Here is an 18,316-nt window from a genome sequence, read left to right as displayed (position 1 = left end):
ATCCGTCCAACACCCACACCTAAAAGGTATCAGAGTACTTAGCTTCCTTACTGAAAAATATCAAGGAAGTCCCAGTATGACATCATGCCACTAGATTGCGGGGACGCCCTGTTGTTCCACTCCAGCGTGTCAACAGGCTAGGACTTGACTGGCATAGTAGATCCGTCAACCCGGCGGGCAGCGCTGTGGATATGAGCTGCAAAGAGGTAACTGTCATTGCCGGGACGCGAGACCGGCCAATGATAGCGGCGGAGCTGGATAGGAAGGGACGCGCACATGCCTCCTGCATGACGCTTCATGATCTACTATATACGAGACGATCCCCATTAAGGTTAATCAAGTAGGTAGTGCAGATGCAGGTCACGTTGTGCAAGCGGTGTCGTGACAGCTTATATTCGATGAATTGGCCTATCATCGATAATAGGCTTATAGCTTGGTGAGATACAAGTCTTTCCTTCTCCGGGGCTGTCAACTCAGACAAGGCAAAAAAATAATACATTGTGTGAACTATGAATATCGGGAGCCGTATGCATTCAAAACGCCGTGGATGCCCTAACCAAACGCCAAACCTGAAGTGGGATGAAAATCCCGCGCAGTGCTACAGGAACAAGGTGAAACATATACACGCGCTCTATGGAATTGAAAGAAAAGGAAGTACCGGCAAATTTACCGCTCGAAAATGGCCTTCATATCGGCACATGCATCGCGGTAAAATGCATCTACACTGACCTGGTCTCGGAAGGGATTGGGCGACTTATCCCAGGCATGTTGGGCCTTCTCGATCATCATAGCTCGCACTCGCTTGCCCAGCCCCTCCAGGCGACGCACAAAGGTTTGGCCCTCCTTCATCAGCATATCCCACTCACAGATGAACAAGAACACATCATGGGGGAGAGCCTCGGCGAGGATGCGATCCGAAGCGCGCACGGGGGATGCGAAGGCGGAGGACCGGTCATTGATATCTGGAAGATAAGATTCGTCAAACAGGTCGGTGAAAAAGGTCGGCAGGGTCTTGTCGGGCACAATGCTCATGGCGCGGCGGTGGTCGCGAGATTCGAGGAAGTCTAGAATGGGGTACCAGCAGAACAGGGCGACAATGTTGAGGTCGCTAGTGCGGTCTACCAGCCGTTGGGTCGAGTCTGCGCGGCCAAAGTGTTCCTTGAGCTGGGTGGACAACCGGTCGCGAAGGCGCAGCGGCACCGTCACGGCCAGGTTGCCGCCGGCTGAGAACCCACTCAGGGCGACCCGGCTGACATCCAGAGCCAGATCTGTGGCGTTGGTCGCCAGGTACAGTAACGCGTCGACTCCGTCGTCGACAGCGGCGGGAAAGGGATGCTCTGGGGCTCGCCGATAACTGACACTGGCGACAACTGCCCCGACTTGGTCCATCACGGCTTTGGCCCAGCGAGCATCGTCGGTGGCACAGCCAAGGGTGAAGCCTCCTCCATGGAAATTGACGGCGACGGGGAAGCGGTGGCCGAGTCGACGTTGCTCATAGTAGTTCGGTGGGCAGTAAAAATGGATGACAACGGAGTGGCCATGCACATCAGACTGGACGGTACGAGTGAAAGCCGGACGGGGTGGGCGCGGCGGCGCCAGGTCGTGCAGGAACATGCCGATGCGCATCAGGAAGCGCCAGAAGACGGCCTGGACGTAGAGCCACCCACGCGAAGCCATCTCGGGTCAGTCGGATGCCCTTTTCTTTTCCTCGGTCTGGACGGAGCACTGCTCGGGTTTCTTCCTGGAGTCCTGGAGGGGTTTCAGATCACTTGCCCGGCGGATGATTTCTCTATTTCAGGCAAGATGTGGTCAGCGGTCGGGCTGGATGCTCGGCCCTCCGAATGGCTCCGAGGCGATAAGCTGGAGAAACGTGGCAAATGAACGCAGACACTGGCGCATCCAGCGATGCCGGAGTTGGAAGAAGACAAATTGCTTTTTGCCGCGCGGATAGAGCCAGATACTCGAGTTCAAAGAGGCATCGGAGAGGAGAAGAGGGACAATGCAATCATGCAATCAGGCAATCTGGAGAAGTCTTGGGGTCTTGGAAGTGGAGGAGCGTCGTCAGTGGTCGACACCTGAGGATTTAGGCGCCGCCAAGCCCGGGGCAGAAAGCCAAGCAACAGACACTAAAAAAAGGCCGATGACTTGGATTCGAAGGCTTGATTGCAGCTGTCCGAAGTGCACAGGACATAAACCGGGAAACCCCGCTATGACCGGTGTGCTACAGTCAGAGGCGATGATTGCGATATGATATAACGGCGCACAGTAGTTAGACCCCAATCAAGAAATCCAGGGGCCCGATGAGACCCACGCAATCCGGGAACCCCTCGCGCGCGCAGTCCATGATGTCATAATCCGGCTGGGAAGCCCAGGCGATTTCGATTGGGAACCCGAAAGGTCGCTGGGACGGGAACAAAACGGGACCAAGGCAGGTCTCGCCCAGCGCGAAGTGACCTAGTGAACCTAGTGAACCAAGAGAACCAAGAGAACCCGTGACCTGCTTATACCTCGTCGTTGCGAACCACCTCAAACACGGCGGAGTACATAATCCAATAAAACGCCTTCTCCGATCACGTCCGACTCGTTCTTCCTTCTCTCCCTAATCTCCCTCTTCCTTCCAATCCCAATTCCCTGTGCAGTAGCGTCGGCTCCTCGGCCTCGCGGCCCTCATCTTACCCTTGCTCCTATCCGTGCCCGGTGGCTTCGTAAGGCGGCAATTCGCGAAAGGGATCGCCGCTTGCAGTCCCTCCGTGTTCCGTCCCCCACTTCGCGCGGTCTAGCTCCATTCTCCCCCTCTACATACATAACACAACTACCAGGGTGAGATTGGCAATCCTTTTTTTTGCTTCCTTTCCCAGCCTCCGACCCGCCTCTTCATCCCTTCCATCTCTCTCTGACCGTTTGAGACGGTGCCGTTCAGGCTTCAACTCCTTTCAACGGGAAAAGGCAATCGCCCCTCCCAATGTCCATCAAACGGGCCTTGTCCAAGGCCATCCGTGGGCATGTCCCCGAGGATGACTCGTCCGGCTCATTTATTCGGTCCCCGCTGTCATCCAAGCCACGCACCTCGACCTCGCGCGAGTCCCATTCCCCCACCGCATCCCCGCGTCGCAGTATCTTGGGCAACTTCTTCCGCGAAAAGGACTACATTTCGTCCTCCGACGACTTCTCCGATGATTCCTCGGCCACGGGTGCCCTCAGTAAGAATCAGCAGAAACGATTGGTGCGCCAGCAGCGTCGTAATGAGCGCTCCCGTCTTAGTGAAGAGCAGTTCTCCGAGTCGGATCACCGGCGAAAAGAGGAAGAGCTCACAAAGGCCGTTGCGGAAGAAACGGCAGACATGAAGGCCCGCTATGGCGATCTGCCGCTGATGCAGTCACAGGATCGACCGCGGGAGGAGCGTGTCGCACTGGAGGACATCACTGCCTCCATGGAGGGTCAAGAGATCTACTTCACGGCCCGGCTGCACGTCGTGCGCCGCATGAGTGCCAAGCTGGTCTTCCTGGTTTTCCGCCAACAACTGGCGACTTTCCAGGGTGTCCTGCATGAGCGGGCGGGGATCTCCTCTATTGCGATGATCCAATGGGCCGAACATCTGCGCGTGGGGTCATTCCTCCGCGTTCGCGGTACCATCCAGAAGCCCGAAGTCCCGGTCTTGGGTTGCAGTATCCATAATGTCGAGTTGGCGATCGACTCAGTGCATCTACTCGTCAAACGCGAGGAGCCGGTACCTTTCAGTGTCTACGAAGCGGAGATCCGCACCACCGAGGAGGACAAAGCCGAAGGCCGACGCAGCCATATTCCCGACCGGACCCGACTGAGCAATCGTCTGCTCGACCTGCGCACAGCAACTTCACAGTCCATCTTCCGGCTCCAGTCGGCCACTTGCAACCTCTTCCGAGGTGCTCTGGACGAGCACGGCTTCATCGAGATCCATACCCCGAAGCTACAGGGAGCCGCGACTGAGTCGGGGGCGAGTGTTTTCCAGGTCAATTACTTCGGTCGATCTGCGTTCCTGGCTCAGTCCCCTCAGTTGGCGAAGCAGATGGCCATCGCAGCCGACTTTGGTCGCGTATATGAAATCGGTGCTGTCTTCCGTGCGGAGAACTCCAACACCCATCGTCACTTGACCGAGTACACTGGTTTGGATATTGAAATGGCGATTGAGGAACACTACCATGAGATGCTCGAGACCCTTGATGCTACAATCAAGAACATTCTGAGTGGCGTCTACACGAAGTATCGCCGAGAGATTGATCTTGTCAAGCACCAATTCCCCTCGGAGGATGTGGTATGGTTGGAAAAGACGCCCATCATCCGCTTCAGTGATGGTATCCAAATGCTCAATGACTCGGGCTGGCGCAACGAGGATGGTAAGCCCTTGCCTCTTGACGAAGACTTGGCAACCCGGGATGAGGTGCGTCTGGGAGAACTTGTCAAAGAGAAATACGGCACGGACTATTACGTTCTTGACAAGTTCCCCCGGGGTGCCCGTCCTTTCTACACCATGCCCGATGCCGAGGATGACAAGTACACCAACTCATTTGATATGTTCATTCGCGGTCAGGAGATCGTGTCCGGCGGCCAGCGTATCCATGACCCTCATATGCTCGAGGACAATATGCGCAAGTTTGGCATTAATCCTGACGACATGGAAGAGTATCTGGAAGCTTTCCGTTGGGGTGCTCCACCTCACGCTGGTGCCGGTGTTGGTCTGGAGCGTTTGCTGATGCTCCTGCTCCAAGTCGGAAACATCCGTCTCACCTCCATGTTCTACCGTGATCCCAAGAGCTTCCCTGCCAAGCCTGCCGTTCAGCAACTGCGTCACCCCGAGGCATCAACCCTTGAACCGCCTTGGGTGCGTGAGAAGACCTCACGGGTGGCCACCGATACTAGCGAGCTACAGCCACTCGAAAAGTTAGTTGCCAATTACGGTGATGCCACCTCCACGTCCTGGTTCGATGAGCGGTTTAAGATCTGGCGTGATATGAGCACCGGCGCCGCCGTCGCCTATGTGCCCAGCAGCAGCAACTACGCCATCATCCCGGGCAATCCGCTTTGTGACCCAGCCCAGTACACTCGTACCATCACTCAGTTCCTGCAGTGGCTACGTCGGGATACCAAGTACAAGCCAGTCTGGCTGCTCTGCTCTCCAGAAGTTGAGACCATTCTTGGCGAGCGATTGGGATGGCGCAGCCTGTCCTGCATTGCTGAGGAACGCGTTGATCCATCCCGTAACCAAGCTGCATCGGATGGCGAGCTTGCTCGCAAACTGCGCCGTGCAGAGTCTGAGGGCATCAAAGTCGTTTCTTTGAACATGGGCGAACTCCCATCTGAGGATATCCGAAAGAAGATCGACGAGCGTATCCATGAATGGCTCTCTAACCGCAAGGGCACTCAAGTGCACCTATCTGAGATTCGACCTTGGGTTGACTCCGAACACAAATGGTATTTTTACGCCCTAGACAAGAGCGGTACCATCTGCGCCTTTGTCGCCCTGGCTATGCTCTCTCCAACCCACGGTATGCAGGTCAAGTACAGTCTCGACTTCCCGAATTCGCCCAGCGGTGTCATCGAGTACATTGTCTCGCAGGCCATCCAGACCGCCGGGAAGAGTGGCATCAAGGGCCTGACCTTCGGCGCCGGCGCCACCAGCCAGCTCACTCCCGGCCACAACTTGCACGGCGCCAAGATTAAAATGTTGGAACACACTTACGAGGCACTTGCTAAACAATTCCACCTCGTGCGGAAGAGTGAGTTCCGTGCCAAGCTCGGTGCTACCGAGGAGCCGTTGTACATCTCCTACCCGGCCCATGGTCTAGGATCGAAGGGCATCCGAGCTGTGCTCAACTTCTTCGAAGACTAAGCCATGCAATCTGCCGACTCTGGAATCTAATTGCAATCTCTTGGCACTTTTTTGGTCAACGCTATTGCAGGCGGTTACGAATCTCACGCTTTCTTTTTAATATCTTACGGACGGGACTTATTTAGTTGGATCTATGGCGATTGTTGAATATTGATATTTGCCTTTCTTGAGTCCTCGAGGCATGAGTTTCCTTCCATCATGAAAGACGCATAGAAGTAGAGCGTGAGTTGGGGAACTGTCCTTGGAAGGGAAAGAGACAGATAGGAGTTTCTTACACGTTTACCTATGTCTACTTAGTTAGCTTGCTTCTTACTGATGCGTTTCTTTGCTTTGTTTTTCCTAAATTTCCTGTCTTTTTGCGCATTGCCCCCTCCTGCACGTATTCCCCCTTGTTATACCTTCCCAACTCATGTACGCCTCCCTTGACTGTTTATTCCGTGTTATTGAATGAGTGTATGTGTTGCTGTTGATGAGTTTGGAGTTTCTACATGCCGTCCTAGACGTTCACAACGGCCAATCTCATATCCTTATTATGACATAGTTGTTGTTTGCCACCTAGATAAAAGGTATTGATCTCCTGTTCCTGCGTAGTCCCTAAAGGTTCTATGTATCCAGGTATAATATGCCTGGAGAAGTTTTGTGATGTCGCGTTAATCTTCTTGCTACATAGCTTTGTGGCGAGGTTAATTCTATTTCCATAAAATCTCATGTTGCTATCAATATTTGATGCCTATCCATGGAGACCACCAACGCCAAACCCAGAAATAACCCCGAACTCCTCCCTCAGTAAAACAATCACACGGTAAAAAATACACAAACACACTCCCCGTATCCCAGCATCTCAGCTCACCTTACCTTTTTACTTTCCTTCTCCTCCACTTCCCGCTCATTCCTCCCATCCTCAATCACCCTCCCAATCTCCCCCGCAACCCAGCGCGCCACAACCACCGCCACCGCGCCCACAATGACAATCCACCCCGCGGTCGGCACCAACGACCGCGGGAATACATTCCACAAAAACGGATCCAAGACAAGATCCACTGCCACTGGGGGCACGGCTCGCATCAGCGCCTCGTCCAGACTGAAGTAGTCGGCCGCGGCCCGCACCCGTAGGAACAGTACCGAGTCCGACACCGGCCCAGGGTCCCGCGAGCCGGCGCTCGCGCGCCGCGGCATGGCGTTCGCCTGCAGAGCAGCGTCTAGCGCGGCCAGGCGGCTGCCGGAGTACGCACTGAGCGAGGCGAGGAGGGCCTCGTTTGCAATGGCTGCGGTGAGCGAGTACGTTTGCAGCGAGAAAGCGGTTGGTTGCTGGGTGGGAGAATGTTAGCACGAAATTCTATATCATTTTCTTTCTTCTTGCCCTGTTTGGAATGAAACGGAGCCGGATGATTCGTACCGTGGCCAGCCAGCAGACGCGCACCTCGTAGCGTTGCCCGGGGGTCAGATTCTCCAGGAAGAACCAGGAGTCGGTGCCGTCGGGCGCAGAGGCCGTTGGGAAGGAGGCATTTAGATGCGCGCGCAGGATGGGGCTCTGCGGTGAGAGCCGTTCCAGACCGAGGTCATCGAGGTCGGGCTCCTCGGAGGGTACGGTAGTGGCTGGGGGTGCGAGGAAGATGGTTTTCTCCACGTTAGCCTGTGCGATTGCGGCGAATAGAGAGATGATGAGGGCCACGAGGGCGATGAGACGGAGTTGGAGATAGGGACGGCCCATGTTGGATTTTTTTTCCCTTAGGGGTTTTTGAAAATTCTAGGAAATCAATTGAAATGGTTGGGGTCGGTGCATTGATGTTATCTTATGTGCATTCTGGACAGTTGATGCATTGGGCGTTGGCATATGCGTGGATGTTGATGGTGATGGAGATATATATTTTGGCTGCGATGTAGTTCGAATCCCTCGATGAGTGGATGACTTGGCGGTGAGGGCCCCGGGTGGGTGTGGACCAGAGGGTTTAGTAACTACCTAGTGGCCATGACCGTAAAATGACCAATTCCCTTCGAAAATGCACGAGTTCCGGTCAATTGAGTTAATTGCACCCCTTCAGCCTACTTTGCAACACAGATTCCACCCAGAAATGTCCCACCACATCCATGTATACTTGAAACGAAATACCGTAAACAGACTCGAGACCCAAGATCACCTGACCGGCCAAAAAGGCGGTGAACCCCGGCCAAGTGGTGCCTCGGGCAGCCAATCAACACCGCCGACGCGACCCAACGAACGGATCAACAACGAACTCCCCCCCTGCGCAGCACAGACTCACCTTCTCTCCACAACATTTCCTCCTTCTCGCTCGAGATTCCATTCCTCCCATTCTTGGTGTGTTCTCGTTCTCCTTTCTATCTCCTCCCCCCAACTACCCCTCCCCCTGCGTTGGTGGCCGAATCTTTGAAATTTAACACTAACCCCTGAATCTTCTCAGACCCCGTGTTTGTTGTTGGGTCCTTTCTCCCCCTCCTTAATTTTTTGACACTCGAAACCACCACATCCCCCCAAACACAATGAGAGAGATTATCAGTTTGAACGGTACGTGAGGGATTGCCAGGACGGGAAATCGTCGATTTGGGCCTCGTGATGGAAAGAATGACGCGCTGACCGGGTTTGATCACAACAGTCGGCCAGGCCGGTTGCCAGATCGCCAACTCCTGCTGGGAGGTAAATTCTCACCGTCCCCTTCTCGCCATTATCGGTGCAATGGATTGGGAACTGACTTAGAAATCATCTAGCTGTACTGTCTGGAGCACGGTATTCAGGTATGTGGGAATTCCAATCTCGTCGTGGCGCCCGTCCTTTGACATCGGGCAGCCGTCTTCCCCCCTTTTTCTTTTGCCGGGAAGCGAGTACCCGCAACTAACATGCTTGATAGCCCGATGGTTACCTCACCGATGAGCGCAAGAAGGCCGATCCCGACCACGGCTTCAGCACTTTCTTCTCCGAGACTGGTATGTCGAATTAATTTTTTTTCACCCTTCCTGGTTCGGCTGGTTGAGGGGAAACTCGTGGTGGCACCCTTCCACCGTCCACCCCCACCTTGGAAGCCTCTCAAAAGCTTCTGGCATGGTTCTTCTAACATTCTTTCCCCTTGTTCCCCCACAGGCCAGGGCCGCTACGTTCCCCGTACCATCTACTGCGATCTCGAGCCCAATGTCGTCGATGAGGTCCGCACTGGTACCTACCGCTCGCTCTTCCACCCCGAGCAGATGATCACCGGCAAGGAGGATGCTTCGAACAACTACGCCCGTGGCCACTACACCGTTGGCAAGGAGATGATTGACCAGGTCCTCGACAAGGTTCGCCGTGTGGCCGACTCTTGCGCTGGTCTTCAGGGCTTCCTCGTCTTCCACTCCTTCGGTGGTGGTACCGGCTCTGGTTTCGGTGCCCTCCTGATGGAGCGTCTGTCCGTCGACTACGGCAAGAAGTCCAAGCTGGAGTTCTGCGTCTACCCTGCCCCCAGAATGCCACCTCCGTTGTTGAGCCCTACAACTCCATCCTGACCACCCACACCACCCTGGAGCACTCCGACTGCTCCTTCATGGTCGACAACGAGGCCATCTACGATATCTGCCGCCGCAACCTCGGCATTGAGCGCCCCAGCTATGAGAACCTGAACCGTCTGATCGCCCAGGTTGTCTCCTCCATCACCGCCTCGCTGCGTTTCGACGGTTCCCTGAACGTCGACCTCAACGAGTTCCAGACCAACCTGGTCCCCTACCCCCGTATTCACTTCCCTCTGGTCGCTTACTCGCCCGTCATCTCTGCCGACAAGGCTGCCCACGAGGCCCACTCGGTCACTGAGATCACCTCCAACTGCTTCGAGCCCAACAACCAGATGGTCAAGTGTGACCCCCGTAACGGCAAGTACATGGCCACCTGCCTGCTCTACCGTGGTGATGTCGTCCCCAAGGATGCTCACGGTGCTGTTGCCACCCTCAAGACCAAGCGTACTATCCAGTTCGTCGACTGGTGCCCTACTGGCTTCAAGCTCGGTATCTGCTACCAGCCTCCCCAGCAGGTCCCCAACGGCGATCTCGCCAACCTCAGCCGCGCTGTGTATGTTCCTCTCACATTCCCCCTTTCCGTATCGAGAGATCGATTTTCCTCTTCTCATTGTTCAATTGCTAATGATTATATAGCTGCATGCTGTCCAACACCACCGCCATCGCCGAGGCCTGGTCCGCCCTCGACCACAAGTTCGATCTCATGTACTCCAAGCGTGCCTTCGTCCACTGGTACGTTGGTGAGGGTATGGAGGAGGGTGAATTCTCTGAGGCTCGTGAGGATCTCGCTGCTCTGGAGCGCGACTACGAGGAGGTTGCCAGCGACTCCCTTGAGGAGGAGGAGCTTGAGCCCGAGTACTAGATTAGGCTTGCTATGTGACCGTGTCCGGGGCGTCGGGTTGAGCTTCCGTGTGTTGCAGTCACAGACTCCGATCTTTGGGGCTCGGTTATCCTGGCTTTCCTGCGTCTAGTGAGGTTCTTGCAAATAGAAGGGAACATAGGTTTCAGTCCGACGATGTTTTCTGGCTTTGTTGTTCGATATATCTTTAATATCCCCGAAGCAGCGATGAGTTTTCCACTCGTTCCATCCCTATTTTGGGGATTTCTTTTTTCGTTTTCCTATTGAGACTTGTAATTACCGAAGAAAAAAAACAAGCACCAAAACCACCAATCCTTTTGATCATAATTTCCCCTGCCCGATGTTCTCTGCTGGCCCGGTCGTGTTGACATCAGGGCTACTCCGTAAACTATGCTCAGGCCAGGAGGTCAGGTACCTGGCCTCAGGAGGATGTCAGACTGTTTGTGAGTCAATTGCCACTAGTGAGCAAGGGAAGCCCCAGTGAATAGACTAAAATCGCGTTGAGTCCGAACCATCCCATGCTGGCGACTCTATATAGCAACAACAATCCTTGGATCCGAGACCCTGAATTGGGGGGTGGAATGGGCGCTAAACCGACTGACCGCCTTTGGGGACCATCCTTACGACATCGACTCCAGCCTCTCTTTATCCCACCCCCAAACCCCCGTTTGACGCCGGCCCTCTGATTTGGAGCCCGAGAATCATTTGTTCTGCATCAGCGCCGTCTATCCACCCTCTCTCGGAAGCTGCGCCTGGACCAATCCATGCTCGTGGCCTCTTTCGGCTAAGCTGACGGCCCCCCGTTTCTCCAACTTGTCCTCCAGGCCCCCAACTATTCGGTCCCCATCTGCCAGGAGAGGGAGCCCACTCCTCTCAACCCGCAGCTATGGCTGATAACCGTGAGTTCATTTCAGATACCTCATTGTCTTCCAGTGCGAGCAATCGCATAGTCATGTCTTTGGCGCAATTCAGGAGGCCCGCCGGAAGCTCCGCTTCCCACCCCCTCTCTTGCACCCTTTCTTCTTTTAGCCTCTACCTGCAATATCCAGACTCGCGGAGCTGACGGATGCAATCATTTTAGCACAACGGCATCCGAACCTGAACCTCACTCCCGAGGAGAAGCGCGTTTTCTACCAGCTCTTCCAGGCGGCAGATACCACCAACCTTGGCGTCATCACTGGCGAGATTGCAGTCCCTTTCTTTGAGAAGACACATCTTCCGTCCGCCACTCTTGGAGAGGTATGTCAGGAGAGAGGATGCTATAATGTGTTGTCGAGATCTGAACAGCTACTGACGAGGGTTGTGGTTGAATTTAGATCTGGCAGCTTGCAGACAAGGAGAACAGGGGTCTTTTGACCCCCTCCGGATTTGGGATCGTTTTACGATTGATTGGGCATGCACAGGCTGGTCGTACGCCTTCTGATGAACTGGCATTGCAGCGTGAGTGTTTCTCAACGGAGCGCGATATGTGCTCCCTGTCATCTTCCTTCCACGGAAGGATGGAATGGACGTAACACTAACCACATATCTTCTTGATTACAGCTGGTCCCTTGCCCCGTTTCGATGGCATCTCAGTAGATACAACGCCCGCCCCCCGGAGTCTGGCACTGCTAGCCCTCCACCTGCTGCGGGCGCCCCCATTCGAGTGCCGCCCTTGCAACCCGATGACGCCCACAAGTTTGTTTCCCTTTTTGATAAATCCGATGTTCATAATGGAATGATCTCAGGAGAAATCGCCAAGCAGATCTTCGAACGTGCCAGGCTGCCAAATGAAGTTCTGGGTCGGATATGGAACCTTTCAGACACCAAGCAGCGCGGAGCGCTTGATGCAACTGAGTTTGTCATTGCTATGCACCTTTTGACGTCATTCAAGTCAGGTGCGCTTCGTGGCATTCCCCAGACTCTTCCGCCTGGTCTATACGAAGCTGCGGCCCGCCGCGGATCCGGCCGGGGTTCTTTTGGATCCCGCGCCGAGGTGCCTCCTGTACCTGCGATTCCTAAACAATTTACCGGTCCTCAGCGAACTGGTAGCCCGATGAGCCCGATTGGTGTTGGTCGCTCACCATTCGGCAACCCTCTTTCAGCTCAGTCGACCGGCGACTGGCTTGTTAATCCGCAGGAGAAAGCGCACTTTGATAGTATCTTCGAGACAGTTGATACTGCCAAGGTTGGCATCATCACCGGTGACCAGGCTGTTTCGTTCTTCATGAAAGCGCAGCTATCTGAAGAAGTTCTCGCTCAAATTTGGGACCTGGCTGATATTGATGCTGATGGCCAGCTGACCCGCGAGGAATTTGCGGTGGCCATGTATCTTGTCAGACTTCAACGATCTGGCAAGGAGCCTCTTCCCCAAGTCCTACCGCCTGCATTGATTCCACCCAACATGCGCCGACAGGCTCCTACACCCCAATCTGCTGCCGTACCAGCCCCTGCTCCAGCACCCGCACCCGTTCCACGATCTGCTGCGGATGACTTATTCGGTCTCGATTCTCCGCCGCCGCCTGTGCCACAAACTCAAATGCCTCAATCTACTGGTGGCTCCAACGCTGCATTCCACACACCCGGTTCCCCATCGTCCAGAGCTTCTCCACAAACCGCCTCTACAACTTTCAAGCCGTTCATCCCCACGTCTACTTTCGGCCAGAGCCTGCAGCCCCAAATGACTGGTGCATCGGGTGGTATCCCTGCTACAGCTCGCTCGCCCCCGCCTCCTGCTGATGACTTACTGGGCGACAATGATCCCGAAGAGTCGAAGAAGCTAACTCAGGAGACAAGTGATCTCGCAAATCTCTCCAATCAGATTGGCTCTTTGGCTAAGGAGATGCACACTGTCCAAGAAAAGCGCACTTCTGCTGAACAAAATATCACGCAGACCTCTCAGCAGAAACGTGATTTCGAAGCTCGTCTCGCCCAGGCCCGTGCTATGTATGAGCAGGAGGTTGCCAACTTCAAAGCTCTCGAGGAACGCCTCAAGACATCCAAGGCTGAAACGACCAAGTTGCAGCAAGAATATGCTTTGATTGAGGGTAGCCGACAGGACCTGCAGGGCCAATATAGCCAGGTTGCGACTGCACTAGCTGCTGATCAGCAGGAGAATGCCAGCCTGAAGGAGAAGATCCGTCTTGCGAACGCAGAAGTGGCCCAGCTCAAGCCAGCGCTGGAGAAGGCTCGCTCTGAAGCTCGTCAGCAGAAGGGTCTTGTTGCAATTAACAAGAAGCAGCTGGCTACTGTGGAAGGCGAGCGCGATAAGATCGAGGGCGAAATCGACTCTATCGCCAGGGATACTCCTCAGTATACTGAGGAATCCGCCACTCCAGTTAGCACCGCCGCCGAGGTTGTCAGCCCCTCTGTTTCTACTGCAAGCCAGAATACCAACCCATTCTTCCGACGGACTGCAACAGGCAACTCTAGCGATCGTGCCCTCTCACCTGATTCCTCTAGTGACCAGCAGAAGGCTTTCGATAGCCTCTTCGGCCAGTCCTTTGCAGCTCCTGTAGCCGCTGGCCCGCCTCCCACCTCGTTCCGTGCTGAGTCGCCGCTGTCTACTACCAAGTCACCCGCTACTTCTCATGTCCCTACCCCGTCAGTGTCTCCGCCCCCTGGAGCACTGCCTGGTGCCTTCCCTTCTGGCGCCCTTGAGCCCCCGCCCCCTAGCGAGTCTCGCCAGCTTACTCCGAACTTCCTGCCGTTCAACGAGACTCATTCTGTGACCTCGTCTACTATGGTATCGCCCCCTGCTAGCCGATTTGGTGGCCCTGAAACCTCGGGTATTGCAACTCCTTCACAAGCTACAAGCGACCAGGGCCCGCCTTCTGCGGCCGAGTCTAGCGACTACAGCCGTGCTCCGCCGTCAACAGTTGAGGGCACACCAGCGCGTTCTCCGTTTGATGAGATTCCTCCTCCTGTTGAATCACTTGCTGCTGTTCAGCAACCAGCGGCAGCAGCTCTTTCTCCAGTCTCTACCGGCAATCAAGAGCCCGCAAAGGACCTGTCTTTTGACGAACTTTTTGGAAGCAAAGCCCACAAGCGATCCGAGTCAGAGAATGCGAACGATTTCGAGGAAGCGTTCGCGTCTATGAGGCAGCCCTCCGGGTCGCAGAATGCGAACGGTGCAGCCGCTCCACAGTCAGAATTCCCTCCCATCCAGGAGCTTCACCATGACGAGGATGAGGATGATAGCTCCGATGATGAGGGTGCCATGGGGTTCGATGATGACTTCGCTCCGGTTTCGCCAACCGCTACGAAGAAGGGAATGCCGAGTGACTCGATCGATGCTTCTCAGCTCGCTGCTTTCCCAGCCCCTGGGACATCTCAGCCGTCGACTCAGCCCCCCGGCCCAGATGAGCAACTCAGCCCTCCTAAATATGAACCTGGCAATGAAGATGGTAGCCAGATGCCGCCGCAGTTTTCCGGTCTTTTGCCGGAGCGCACCGACCCCACTGTCGCTCCAGATGCTCCCCATTCCGTGGAACACAGCACGGGCGCACCGGTGATTGGAAACGAGCCTCAACATGATCTGGGCCCTCAGGAGGCTCCGGCCCCCATCGGCGGAGCAAAGACAGGCGGACCTGACTTCGAGGCGGCCTTTGCTGGACTCAACCTCGCGCCTGCCCAGGAAGCCGACGATGATGACGATGAGCCCGAGGATCATGACAAGAAGCATACTTCGGACTTCGACTTCTCGTTTGATTCTCCGGCCCAGCAGACCCACGGTGCTTCTTCCAGCACCGACGCTGGCCACGCTGGTTCTTCTGACTTCTTTTCCTTCGACAACAATGTCCAAGCTGCAACTGCCCAGCCTGTCGCCTCTCCCAATGGAGGCGAGTCCAATGCTGCTGGCCATGACTGGGACACTCTCTTTGCCCCTCTGGACAATGCCAAGCCTGCCACTGGCGAGGATGTCAATGGAGCCAGTTCCAAGTCTCCTGGCTGGGCCCTCAACACCGACTCGGGCGAAGATGACCTGATTTTACAGCGATTGACTGGCATGGGCTTCCCCCGGGATGAATCTCTTGCTGCTTTGGAAAAGTTCGACTACAATCTTGACAAGGTCAGCTAACCGCTCCGCCCCGTTTCCCATTTGCGCCCCAAGGGGTATACTAACTCGGTCTTAGGCTGCGGACTACCTGACGTCCAAGCCCTAACCAACTCGCATGACCCAGCTCCCTCTTCCCTCCTTTGCACATATCATTCCCACATATCCCTCTTTGCCCATGATGTCTTTCCTTATGACTTTGCCTTCCCCATCCTTTAACTGTGCGTTGTGGTTGACTGGAAGGGAAAGCTGTTCCTGTACCCTCATCTGCCGCATTGTCATCTCCGTCCTATTCAGCGCCTTGTACATCTGTCTCCATTTCTCTTTGTTTCTTTTCCTTCCTGTCGTTGCGGTGTAGTGTAGTTTACGGATACAGTACTTCCGGAAAATCGGTGTCACCACCTGCACACACTTGCTTCCCTGTGCAAAGCCATGCTAAACCATTTTTAGCAATAATCTAATAACATCACCTGTCTAAGCCCCGTACTATAAACATACCGAGTTATTTTATTTTGCCGATGTTAGCATCGACCGTACTTACCCATTCGCCAATATAAGTTTGCAGGGCGTCTCGTGTTCGCCAGACGTCTGTGACTCTAGGTCCTGCGATCATTGTGCCCTAACCTTTTCATTAAATTGGCCTTTGTTCTCTGGAGCTGAGGTGAATGCTTGAGGTGGGACAGATGGCAATGGCTTACAGACTGCTTCCACCATCTCAAATACTGAGGGGGTGCCTATAGTCCTCGATGCTGGGAGGATATACTAATATCTGGTGGCTTCTCTTGCTAGAATACAGTAGGAGAGTAGAATCTGATGCCACAGAGGGCCCGTCTGTATAGAGAGAATGAACAAGTTGAGAGATGGTGACAGGCCAGGGTTCCCAAGTATAAAAATCTTGGACGCGATTGATCAGCTTCTGACGCCAAGTTCGACAAGCTTTATCGACATGCACTAGCCCCATTCGGAGGCCTCACGGTCTCGGTCCACTTCACTACTAGAGGAGAGCCGAAGCTGTACATAGTATTTTGGGGCCTTTGCTCGCACGTCACTTCCATTCCGGATGTCTGTCTGCCAATCACGTAGTCGAGCTCCTGCTCTTCCGCGTCTATCTCCGGGGATTGCGGGCTGATGCGTCCACCGAAGAGGCCGGTCGCGGCGGACTTAGGATATCACCGATCGAGGCTTGATTCGACAGCCTCGCGGGATTTCTATTTAAATGGATCGTGGACACCGTATCTCCGTTCTTGGGACGGAATTTAATTACCGAATCCTCTCAGATTCAGATTCTAGATTATAGACTCATAGAACACCGCAATGACTCGCGTTCTTCTCACTGGTAAGTAAATGCCCCTTCAGTCGGAACTTACTCGCTCACACGCAGTAGGTGGCAGCGGCTTTATCGCCACGCATGTTTTGGAGACGTTATTGGCTCGCGGCTACTCGGTCGTCACTACGGTGCGCTCCCCGCAAAAGGCCCAGGCCATCTTGAGCGCCCATCCAGAGCTATCGAAAGGCCGACTGGACTGTGCGATTGTAGAGGATATTGCCCAGCCCGGCGGTGAGATTGTTCTTGCCCCCAGTAGCAGAAGCAGGCCCGGTTGAACTAATTAGATGGGCCAGCGTTCGATCAAGCCGTCATCTCGGAGCCGCCATTCGAAGCTGTTATCCACACCGCCAGCCCGTATCATTTCCACGCGAAGGATGCGCAGGAATTGTTAACACCTGGTTAGCAAGGATATCCAACATGCTGAGTTACTGCGCATTGGGCTAACCTTTTCTGATCTCGCAGCTATCAATGGCACCACGGGCATCCTCCAATCGATACAGAAACATGCCCCATCCGTAAAGCGAGTCGTCTTGACTTCGTCTTTCGCCGCGATCAATAACGTCTATGCGAAGGCCCAAGGAAAAGTATATTCAGAGGTAAGATGGAAGCTGTGTCACTAGCCATCGTTTTTAGACTGGCCAGGTTGCTCACGAAGTATGGAGTATAGGCCGACTGGTGCCCAATCACTGAAGCACAAGCCAACGAGAGTCCCGCCAATGCATATCGTGCCAGCAAGACCTTTGCCGTGAGTCCATCCGCGATTCTGCATTGCAAAATAGACAAGCCTCAAGGCTGAAAACTTACTCTAGGAGCGTGCCGCGTGGAATTTCATCGCGAGGGAGAAACCCTCCTTCGACCTTGCCGTGATCAACCCCCCACTCGTCCTGGGGCCGATCGCTCATAACCTTGCCTCTCTCAGCGCGGTCAATACCTCCAACGAGCGGATCCGCGACCTGGTCACCGGTGCCGCGAAGCAAAAGTGCCCCCCAACCGGTAACTATCTGTACGTGGATGTGCGGGATCTAGCCCTGGCCCACATCCTCGCCATTGAGAAGCCCGACGCCGGCGGCAAACGCTTTTTCACCGTCGCCAGCCATTTCTCCAACAAAGAGATCACCGAAATCATCGGCCAAGAATTCCCCGAGTTCTGCGACCGACTCCCGACCGGCGACGCTCTGGTCCCGGGCGAGTATCCGGTAGACGGTGTGTACGGCTTCGATAACTCGCGAGTCCGAGAGATCCTGGGATTGGCGTTCCGGCCATTAAAAGAGAGCATAGTGGATGCGGTACATAGTTTATTGGAAGTTCAGCCTGAAATCGCCCAGTAATCTGGATTTAAGGTGATTGGTTGCTGCAAGCGCGAGTCGTTTGCGAGATGATTTGTGGAAATAGAATAAATACGACTCCTAATGGATAGATGATATGATTTGAAGCATTTTCTTTTTGTTGTCCTTGATCTAGCTGCCTTTTGATACATGCGGAAATGATAGAAGTACTTCTGTTCTGTTTCGGAGATAGTTAAAAGACATGCTTCTCATGCCATGCCCAGATCTTCTAGCCTACCCCCTCTTTCAAAATCAAAGACCTGTAAATATTCACTATGTTCATCTCATATATGACAGGTACGTTCATGAAGCAAGGGCATTCGGGGTTCTTGTCATGGGTTGTTCTGCTAGGTGGGGCTTCAGCCCAAACAAGCATTGTGGGTACCGGGGATCTACAGTACCAGGGAAG

General features: G+C 54.5%; 8 protein-coding genes across 8 annotated transcripts; 5 read left to right on the top strand and 3 right to left on the bottom strand.

The window, feature by feature from the left end:
* Positions 1–666: 666 nt before the first annotated feature.
* On the bottom strand, positions 667–1,677 carry N7462_009024 (alpha/beta hydrolase; the record flags this gene model as incomplete). Its single annotated transcript, XM_057080738.1, has 1 exon — positions 667–1,677. One exon carries the CDS (start codon positions 1,675–1,677, stop codon positions 667–669), a length of 1,011 nt encoding a protein of 336 aa, XP_056931066.1.
* A 1,285-nt stretch (positions 1,678–2,962) lies between these two features.
* erdS (aspartyl-tRNA synthetase, cytoplasmic) lies at positions 2,963–5,866 on the top strand (the record flags this gene model as incomplete). Its single annotated transcript, XM_057080737.1, has 1 exon — positions 2,963–5,866. The coding sequence occupies one exon, from the start codon at positions 2,963–2,965 to the stop codon at positions 5,864–5,866; it is 2,904 nt and encodes a 967-aa protein (XP_056931065.1).
* An 846-nt stretch (positions 5,867–6,712) lies between these two features.
* On the bottom strand, positions 6,713–7,577 carry N7462_009022 (uncharacterized protein; the record flags this gene model as incomplete). Its single annotated transcript, XM_057080736.1, has 2 exons — positions 6,713–7,174; positions 7,263–7,577. The coding sequence occupies 2 exons, from the start codon at positions 7,575–7,577 to the stop codon at positions 6,713–6,715; spliced, it is 777 nt and encodes a 258-aa protein (XP_056931064.1).
* A 788-nt stretch (positions 7,578–8,365) lies between these two features.
* Positions 8,366–9,358, top strand: N7462_009021 (tubulin alpha-1 subunit; the record flags this gene model as incomplete). Its single annotated transcript, XM_057080735.1, has 5 exons — positions 8,366–8,390; positions 8,479–8,519; positions 8,591–8,617; positions 8,731–8,806; positions 8,961–9,358. 5 exons carry the CDS (start codon positions 8,366–8,368, stop codon positions 9,356–9,358), a joined length of 567 nt encoding a protein of 188 aa, XP_056931063.1.
* A 38-nt stretch (positions 9,359–9,396) lies between these two features.
* N7462_009020 (uncharacterized protein) lies at positions 9,397–10,223 on the top strand (the record flags this gene model as incomplete). Its single annotated transcript, XM_057080734.1, has 2 exons — positions 9,397–9,914; positions 9,998–10,223. 2 exons carry the CDS (start codon positions 9,397–9,399, stop codon positions 10,221–10,223), a joined length of 744 nt encoding a protein of 247 aa, XP_056931062.1.
* Positions 10,224–11,106: 883 nt separating this feature from the next.
* Positions 11,107–15,364, top strand: N7462_009019 (EF hand domain protein; the record flags this gene model as incomplete). Its single annotated transcript, XM_057080733.1, has 5 exons — positions 11,107–11,119; positions 11,302–11,459; positions 11,537–11,630; positions 11,681–15,270; positions 15,335–15,364. 5 exons carry the CDS (start codon positions 11,107–11,109, stop codon positions 15,362–15,364), a joined length of 3,885 nt encoding a protein of 1,294 aa, XP_056931061.1.
* Positions 15,361–15,868, bottom strand: N7462_009018 (uncharacterized protein; the record flags this gene model as incomplete). Its single annotated transcript, XM_057080732.1, has 2 exons — positions 15,361–15,690; positions 15,797–15,868. The coding sequence occupies 2 exons, from the start codon at positions 15,866–15,868 to the stop codon at positions 15,361–15,363; spliced, it is 402 nt and encodes a 133-aa protein (XP_056931060.1).
* Positions 15,869–16,569: 701 nt separating this feature from the next.
* Positions 16,570–17,910, top strand: N7462_009017 (SDR family oxidoreductase; the record flags this gene model as incomplete). The annotated part of the gene is made up of 6 exons (XM_057080731.1): positions 16,570–16,591; positions 16,637–16,813; positions 16,876–16,980; positions 17,045–17,178; positions 17,250–17,327; positions 17,392–17,910. 6 exons carry the CDS (start codon positions 16,570–16,572, stop codon positions 17,908–17,910), a joined length of 1,035 nt encoding a protein of 344 aa, XP_056931059.1.
* Positions 17,911–18,316: the final 406 nt, after the last annotated feature.

Source organism: Penicillium macrosclerotiorum (genome assembly GCF_028827735.1).
Source record: "Penicillium macrosclerotiorum strain IBT 26536 chromosome Unknown utg000008l_segment0_segment0, whole genome shotgun sequence".
In the NCBI taxonomy this organism is placed as follows: Eukaryota; Fungi; Ascomycota; class Eurotiomycetes; order Eurotiales; family Aspergillaceae; genus Penicillium; species Penicillium macrosclerotiorum.
This window is presented reverse-complemented; position numbering and strand designations above follow the sequence as displayed.